Consider the following 7,951-nt stretch of genomic DNA (forward strand, 5'->3'; position numbering starts at 1 on the left):
GAGCCTGGAATATGGGCAGCGCTTAGCAAATACCTTTTAAAAGAAAAACCAAAACCACCCCCAACCTTGGAGTCCTGGCCCAACAAGGAACAAGAGGCTGGAGCGGGGAAGGGGTTAAGGGATGAAGAAGGATGAAGATGAGAAGAGTCGAGACCCCCCCCAGAGAAGAAGAGTCACCCTCCAAGTTTCCGGAGACCCGGGACCACCTCGCCCTCCACCTCCACCCAGGAGAAGCCAAGGAGTTGAAAGGACCTGGGTTCTAATCTTGCCTCTGCCCCTTGTTTGCTGAGTGACCTCGGACGGGTCACTTTACTTCTCTGGGCCTCAGCTCCCTCGTGGATTAGTGGCTTGGGAATCAGAGGACGTGGGTTCTGATCCCAGCTCCGCCACTCGTCTGTTGTGTGACCTTGGGCAAGCCACTTAACTTCTCTGTGCCTCAGTGACCTCATCTGTAAAACGGGGATTGAGACTCTGAGCCCCATGTGGGACAACCTGATCACCTTGTATCTACCCCATCACTTAGCACATAGTAAGCGCTCATTATTATTATCTGTAAAATGAAGATTAAGACTGTGAGCCCTGCAGCACTTATGCCTATATGTAAATATCTATATTCTATTTATTTATATTGATGCCCATTTACTTGTTTTGAAGTCTGTCTCCCCCCAGCCTCTAGACTGTAAACCTGGACTGGGCAGGGATTGTCTCTCTTTATTGATGAAGTGTACTTTCCAAGCGCTTAGTACAGTACTCTGCACACAGTAAAGTGCTCAGTAAATATGAATGACTGACTGAATGAATGAAAGAATGGAGGGAGACAAGCAGCAATACAAATAAACAGATAAACTGTCTAAATAAATAAAATGAGAGTCAAAGTGGGTGCCCCCGACCCACCCGGCCTCCTGGCCCCGGTCCCTGCCAACGCCGCAAGGGGGCAGGGAGGGAACGAGGGAGGGATAGAAGGAAGGAGGGAAGGAGGGAGGGAGGGAAGGAGGGAGAGGGGGAAGGAGGGAAGGAAGGAGGGAAGGACAGAAGGAAGGAGGAAAGGAGGGAGAGAGGGAAGGAGGGAAGGAAGGAGGGAAGGAAGGAGGGAGGGAGGGAAGGGAAGAAAAGGACAGAAGGAGGAAAGGAGGGAAGGAGGGAGGGAGAAAGAGGAAACGAAGCATGGAGAGAGGGAGGGAAGGAGGGAAAGAGGGAAGGAAGGAGAGAGGGAGGGAGGGAAGGAGGGAAGAAGGAAAGGAGGGAAGGAGGGAGGGGGGAAGGAAGGAGGGAAGGAAGGATGAAAGGAAGGAGGGAAGGCAGGAGGGAAGGAGGGAGGGAGGGAAGGACGGAAGGAGGAAAGGAAGAAAGGAGGAAAGGGAGAAGGAGGGAAGGAAGGAGGGAGGGAAGGATGGAAGGAGAAAAGGAGGGAAGGAGGGAGGGAGAAGGAGGGAAGGAAGGATGGAGGAAGGGAGGGAGGGATGGAGGGAGGGTCGAAAGGAGGGCAGGAAGGCAGGAGGGAGGGAAGGAAGGAAGGAGGGAGGGAGGGAAGGAGGGAGGGAGGGAAGGAGGGAAGGAGGGAAGGAGGAAAGGAGGGAAGGGACGCAGCTGGAGCAGCTGGGGAGGGGGCGGGCCGGGGGGCGGGCCCGGGGGGCGAGGGCCCAGCTGAGACCCAGCCGGGCAGACCCCGGGGCTCAGCGCTTAGGGAGAGTCGGGGTCCGGCGGAGGGGGGGGGCGGGGGGCGGGGGCGGAGGGGGAGGCCGGGGCGGGGACCCGAGGGGAGGGGACGACGACGACGACGACAAGGAGGAGGAGGAAGGAGGAGGAGGAGGAGGAGGAGGAGGACCAGGAGCGGGAGGACCGGGAGGACCAGCAGGAGGAGGAAGATGCAACTGAGCCGCTGCTGCTTCGTGTTCCTGGTGCAGGGGACCATCTACCTGGTGAGAAGAGGCCACCCCGGCGGGGGGCGGGAGCGGGAGCGGGAACCAACCTCCCGACCCACCAAACTTTGTCCCCCCGGAACTTCCCCGGGCGGGGGCCGGGCCGGGCCCGGCCGGGCTGGGGGTGGGGGCGGGCCGGTGCCCCCGGGCCCCGATGGGACCGGGGGAGGGAGGGGGAGGCTGCGTCTCCGGCGCGCGGGGGGGGGGGGGGTTAACGGATGTGGGGTCCCGGGGCTGAGCCCCCCCGGGGGGGCGGAGGGGCCGGGACCCCGGCGCTGACGGACCGACGGACTGGGGAGCCCCGGGACGCCTGCCCTGGACCGGACGGGGCCGGGCAGCCCCCTCTGGCCATCGCTTCCCCATTCCCTTCCCCATTCCCTTCCCCATTCCCTTCCCCATCCCTCCCCACCCTTCCCCATCCTTTCCTTTCCCTTCCCCATCCCTTCCCCATCCCTCCCCCGCCCTGGCTGCCTCCTGTTGTTTTCTTCTTCTTTCTCTTCTTCTTCTTCCTCTTCGTCTCCTCCTTCTTCTCCTCCTTCCTCTTGTTCTCCCTGCGGTGCCGCCGGTGCCCCCAGGACGGCCGGGAGCGTGTCCCGCCCGGGGCTGCCGCAGCAGCTGAGCCCCTTCATCCCGGTTTCCCGCCGCTCCCGGCGGCCCGTCACCACGGAAACCCGCCCCGCCCCCTCCCTCCATCCCTCCGTCCCTCCGTCCCTCCGTCCCTCCGTCCCTCCGTCCCTCCGTCCGTCCGTCCGTCCGTCCCCGGGGACCCCCCGCTCCGGCCTCCCCCCGCCCCTGCAGGTCCCCTGGGCCCAGGGGGGCAGAGGGGTCCAGGTCCCACCCGGGAGGGGTTAAGGGATCTGCCCCCCGCCCCCCGTCCCAGCCCCCCGACCCCTCTCCCCCCTCCGGTCCTTCCCCTCCTGCTCCGCCCCCCGGGGAAATACTCAGCAGGGGATTTGCTCGGCGCTCACGGTGTGCTTCAAGCCCTGTTCTAAGCTCCGAGGTGGATCCAGGGTCATCAGACGGCCCCCCGGGAGGGCCCGCCGTCCTCATCCCCATTTTACAGATGAGGCAACTGAGGCCCAGAGAAGTGAAGTGGAAAGATCCCGGGCTTGGGAGTCAGGGGGTCATGGGTTCTAATCCCCGGCTCCGTCACTTGGCAGCTGTGTGACTTGGGGCAAGTCGCTTCCCTTCTCTGGGCTGGTGTCCTCATCTGCCAAATGGAGATGAAGACTGTGAGCCCCACGAGGGACAACCCGATCGCCCTGTATATCTCCCCCAGCGCTTAGAACAGTGCTTGGCACCTAGTAAGCGCTTAACAAATACCACAGTTATTATCATTCTCGGGGCCACAGCGACCTCATCTGTAAAATGGGGATGAAGGCTGCGAGCCCCATGCGGGACAACCTGATTCCTTTGTATCCCCCCCGTTCGTTCTTTCGATAGTATTTATTGAGTGCGGAGTACTGTACTAGGCGCTTGGAATGTACAATTCGGCACTTAGAACGGGGCTTAGCCCATAATACGCGCTTAACCAATACCATTATTGTTATGATGAGACTTGCCCAAGGTCACACAGCAGAGTGGGGGAGTCGGGATTAGAACCCACGTCCTGTGCCGCCCGAGTCCGGATTCTTGCCATGAAGCCACTCCGCAAATGTCCAGTGCTTCATCTCACTCACACGCACACACGGACCCTCCCCTCGACCTCCCCCTCACCCCCAAAGAATGGGGAGCGGGGAGCCGGGAGAGCCGGGTGGCTGGCTGAGTGACCTTGGGCAAGTCACTTCGCCTCTACGGACTTGTTTCCTCCCCTGTGAAATGGGAAGAAGGTAGTTAGACGGCGAGCCCCACGGAAGACGGGGACGGCGCAGCGTGTAGTATATATAAGCGCTTAATAAATAGCCTCAGTCCATCGGCGGTATTGACTGAGCGCTTCCTGTGTGCAGAGCACTGAACTGAGTGCTTGGGAGACTATATTATGAGTTCTTATTATTCTCATTATTATCTGCCTGGTGCTTTTCCTCAAGGTGGGGGGTGAAGTGGATTGGTTTTGCTGCGTGGGGAGGGAATCTAGAGGGTGGGAGGAAAGATGGAGGTTGGGGCAAAAGCGGGGGTGGGATGGGGAAGAAGGACGGACGGGGGCCGGGTCGTGGGCAGGGATCGTCTCTATTGCTGAACTGCGCTTTCCGAGCGCTTAGTAAAGTGCCCTGCACGTAGTAAGCGCTCGATAGATATGAATGAATGAGAGGAGAAAAGGAAGTTCAAGGGAAGGGAGGGTCCTTGGGGAAGCTGCTCCCCTGCGGACAGAAGCCCCCCCCCCCGAGGTCTCCTCCTCCCCGCCTCTGGATCCGGGCTCGGAGGAAGCTAAACCACGTCAGTCTGGTGAGCGGCTTCACCTCTCCTGACCTCTTAGAGCGTGTGTCCGCCGGGGCGCTTAGCACAGTGCTCGGCAGAAAGGCAGCTCTTAAACCCTCTTTCCCCAGGATCCCCCTCTAGGGTGCATCGTCTGTAGGCACTTGGATCCCTGCCCTCAGAGAAGCGGCTTGGCCTAGTGGCCAGGGCCCGGGCTCGGGAGTCAGAGGTCGTGGGTTCTAATCCCGGCCCCGCCGCTTGTCTGCCGTGTGACCTTGGGCAAGTCACTTCACTTCTCTGGGCCTCAGTGACCTCATCTGGAAAATGGAGATCGAGACTGTGAGCCCCACGTGGGACAACCTGATTACCTTGTATCTACCCCAGTGCTTAGAACAGTGCTTGGCACATAGTAAGCGCTTCACAAATACCATAATTATTATTATTTATTACTGGGTATTCACCCCGACCTCAGCCCCAAGGCACTCTCGGTCATATATGTAACATTAATTTCTATTAACGTCTGCCTCTCCCTCTGGGCTGTAAGCTCGCTGTGGGCAGGGATGTGTCTGTTTATTGTTCTGTCGTGCTCTCCCGAGGGCTCAGTACAGTGCTCCGCACTGATTGATTAATAATTAATGATTAATCATTGATGGATTAATAAATGCCATCATTATCAGGCTATCATCATCAGGACCCCGGCACCGTCTGTGACCCTGGGTGGGTGGGGGTGCCTCCAGGCCTCATCTAGCCTGGAAGAGAAGCAGCGTGGCTCAGTGGAAAGAGCCCGGGCTTGGGAGTCAGAGGTCATGGGTTCGAATCCCGGATCTACCACTTGTCGGCTGGGTGACTGTGGGCGAGTCACTTCACTTCTCTGTGCCTCAGTTACCTCATCTGGAAAATGGGGATGAAGACTGTGAGCCTCACGTGGGACAACCTGATTACCCTGCATCTTCCCCAGCGCTTAAAACCGCTCTGCACATAGTAAGCGCTTATCGAATACCAACATTATTATTATTATTATTAGCCAAGAGGCTCCCCGCCCAGGCCCCCGGCTGCCCAATCTCAACGGACTGGCTCCCGGCTTTAGGGCGCCCTTGCCGATAAGGACAGAGAGCTACCAGCCCTCTGAGCCATCCTCCCCACCAGCTGCGCTGGAATGAAGGATAAACCTCAGTTTTATTCATTCGATCGTATTTATTGCGCTCTTACTATATGCAGAGCACTGTATTAAGCGCTCGGAATGTACAGTTAAGAAACTTTTTTCTTACTTTGGACTCACCTGGACCAAAGTGCTACCAGGCTGGGGTGAGTGTTTAGCGGCCCAGCTGTTCTTCCTGGCCTCCCGTGGGCCCTTTGGGGTCCCTCTTTGACCCCCTCCCCTCACCCCATTCCCTGTTGGACTTTGCCTCCATCCCAGGCCTGCCTAATGCCCACCCAGTCCCCGCCTCTTACTGTGTGGGAGAGATGGGGGTCTTTAGGGGGGACAGATCCTCTGGGCAACCAATCCGTCCATCAAAACTACTCATTTGAGTGCCGACCGCATGCGGAACACCGTTCTAAGCACGAGGGAGCGTACGACGGAATCGGTACACACGATTCCCGCCCTTGAAGAGCTTACAGTGTAGCCGGGGAGACAGACGCCGAAATAAATTATAGGTCAGAGGAAGTAATAGAGAATAAAGATGCGGACACAGGTGCCGCAGTGGAGTTGGGGAGGGGGGTGCCCAGGTGCTCAGGTGACTCGGAAGTGCGGAAGAGGCGGTGGCGGGGGGGAAATGGCGTGGGAGGTGCGAGATTGGGCAGGGAAGGCTTCCTGGAGGAGATGCGATTTTAATAAGGCTTTGAAGATGGGGAGAGCAGTGGTCGGTGAAAGGGAAAGGAGTCCCAAGCAGGGGGGAGGGTGTGAGAGAGGAGAGAACCAAGTCCAGCGGGGAGGATGAGTCGGGAGAACTGAAGAGGGCCAGCTGGGGTGGGAGAGGTGAGATGAATCGGGGAAGGCTTCCTGGAGGAGATGTGAGTTTAGCGGGGCTTCGAAGCTGGGGAGAGTAGCGGCCGGTGGAAGGGAAGGGAGTTCCAGGCGGGGGGGGGGGGGCGAAGGAAGGCTTGAGAGAAGAGAGGAGGAAGCCCAGAGAGTAGGACGAGTTGGGAGAAATGAAGAGCGCCAGCTGGGGCGGGGTGGCAGAAGAGGGAGGATGAGCGTTGGGGGAGAGCCGGTCCTCGGAAGCAGCTCTCACTTTCCTCCTGCTCCCCTCCCCCTCCGCCCCCCCGCCCCGGCCCCCTTCCAGGTCATCTGCGGCCCCGAAGACCCCACCCGTGAGGCGGATCGGGGAGGCCCCGAACAGGGCGACTCCGAGAGCCGGGCCCGCCCCTCCCGGGTGCAGAGGAAACGGGGTCACCTCCCGGGCCGGGCCCGCCCGGCGCCCAACGCCACCCTCCTGGAGCCGCTGGCCGCCTCGCCCGAGCTGTGGGGAGCCCCGGGGGACCCCCACGCCCGGGCCCCCCGCGGCGCCCCGGCCCCGCCGGCCCGGCTCAGGAGGACCTTGGGCTGGGGCGACTTCTACTCCAACATCAAGACGGTCACGTTGAACCTGCTGGTCACCGGGAAGGTGGTGGACCACGGCAACGGGACCTTCAGCGTGCTCTTCCGGCACAACTCCTCGGGCCAGGGCAACGTGTCCGTCAGCCTGGTGCCCCCCGGCAAGGCCCTCGAGTTCCACCAGGAGCGGCAGATCTTCATCGAGGCCAAGGCCTCCAAGATCTTCAACTGCCGGGTGGAGTCGGAGCGGGTGGCCCGGGGCCGGCAGACGCTGCTCTGCACCCACGACCCGGCCAAGACCTGCTCCCGGGAGCACACCCAGAGCTTCGTCACCTGGACCTGCTCCAAGCCCTTCCGGGTCATCTGCGTCTACGTGGCCTTCTACAGCACGGACTACCGACTGGTGCAGAAGGCCTGCCCCGACTACCACTACCAGGGCCACGGGCCCTATCACCCCTCCGGCTGACCGACCCGGGACAGACCCCCGCCTCCCCCGGCCCCCCCCCGCCTCGTCCCGGACCGGGCCGGGAGCCGGGGACCCTCCGTTCCCCCCGGGGGCCGGGATCTCGTCCGGTCGGGCCCGGCCGGGGGCCGAGGTCGGCCGGGCCCGGGTCCCGCTCCGGGGGTCCCCGGGCCCTCCGCGGGTCTGTCCTCAGCTCGCGTCCACCCCGGCGCTCGGTACGGTGCCTGGCCCACGGCACTACGCTTAGCCGATGCCATCAGCGGCAGCTGGGGTCACCGCCGTCTGCCCGCGTGCAGACTCACTCGCGCGCTCATTCGTTCGGTCGTATCTGGTGAGCGCTTCCCGGGCGCGGAGCACTGCGCCAAGCGCTTGGGAGCGTACACCGTAACGATCGACGGACACGAGCCCGAGGGGGCGACGGACAAATGTATAGATCACTCACTCGCACCCGGGTCCGTTCCCCCGCTGCCACAGACGTCGCCAACGCCCCCTCTCCCCGCCGTCCCCCGGTCCCGGATCCGCCGAGCCTCTCCGTCCCCCACCGTCTGCTACCCAGAGACCCGGGCGGCGGGAGTCTGGTCCGGCCGGGCGTTCGTCGATCGTGTTTATTGAGCGCTTACCGTGCGCAGGGCACTGTACTCAGCGCTTGGGAAAGTAGGATGCAACGATAAACGGTGACCT

At 61.3% G+C, this 7,951-nt stretch overlaps 1 protein-coding gene across 1 annotated transcript; it reads left to right on the forward strand.

Annotated features, from left to right (window-relative positions):
* The first annotated feature begins 1,826 nt into the window (after nucleotides 1-1,826).
* NXPH3 (neurexophilin 3) lies at nucleotides 1,827-7,306 on the forward strand. The gene is made up of 2 exons (XM_029075865.1): nucleotides 1,827-1,919; nucleotides 6,557-7,306. The coding sequence occupies exons 1-2, from the start codon at nucleotides 1,866-1,868 to the stop codon at nucleotides 7,271-7,273; spliced, it is 771 nt and encodes a 256-aa protein (XP_028931698.1). The 5' UTR covers nucleotides 1,827-1,865; the 3' UTR covers nucleotides 7,274-7,306.
* Nucleotides 7,307-7,951: the final 645 nt, after the last annotated feature.

This window comes from Ornithorhynchus anatinus, chromosome 11, assembly GCF_004115215.2.
Source record: "Ornithorhynchus anatinus isolate Pmale09 chromosome 11, mOrnAna1.pri.v4, whole genome shotgun sequence".
Taxonomy (NCBI): Eukaryota; Metazoa; Chordata; class Mammalia; order Monotremata; family Ornithorhynchidae; genus Ornithorhynchus; species Ornithorhynchus anatinus.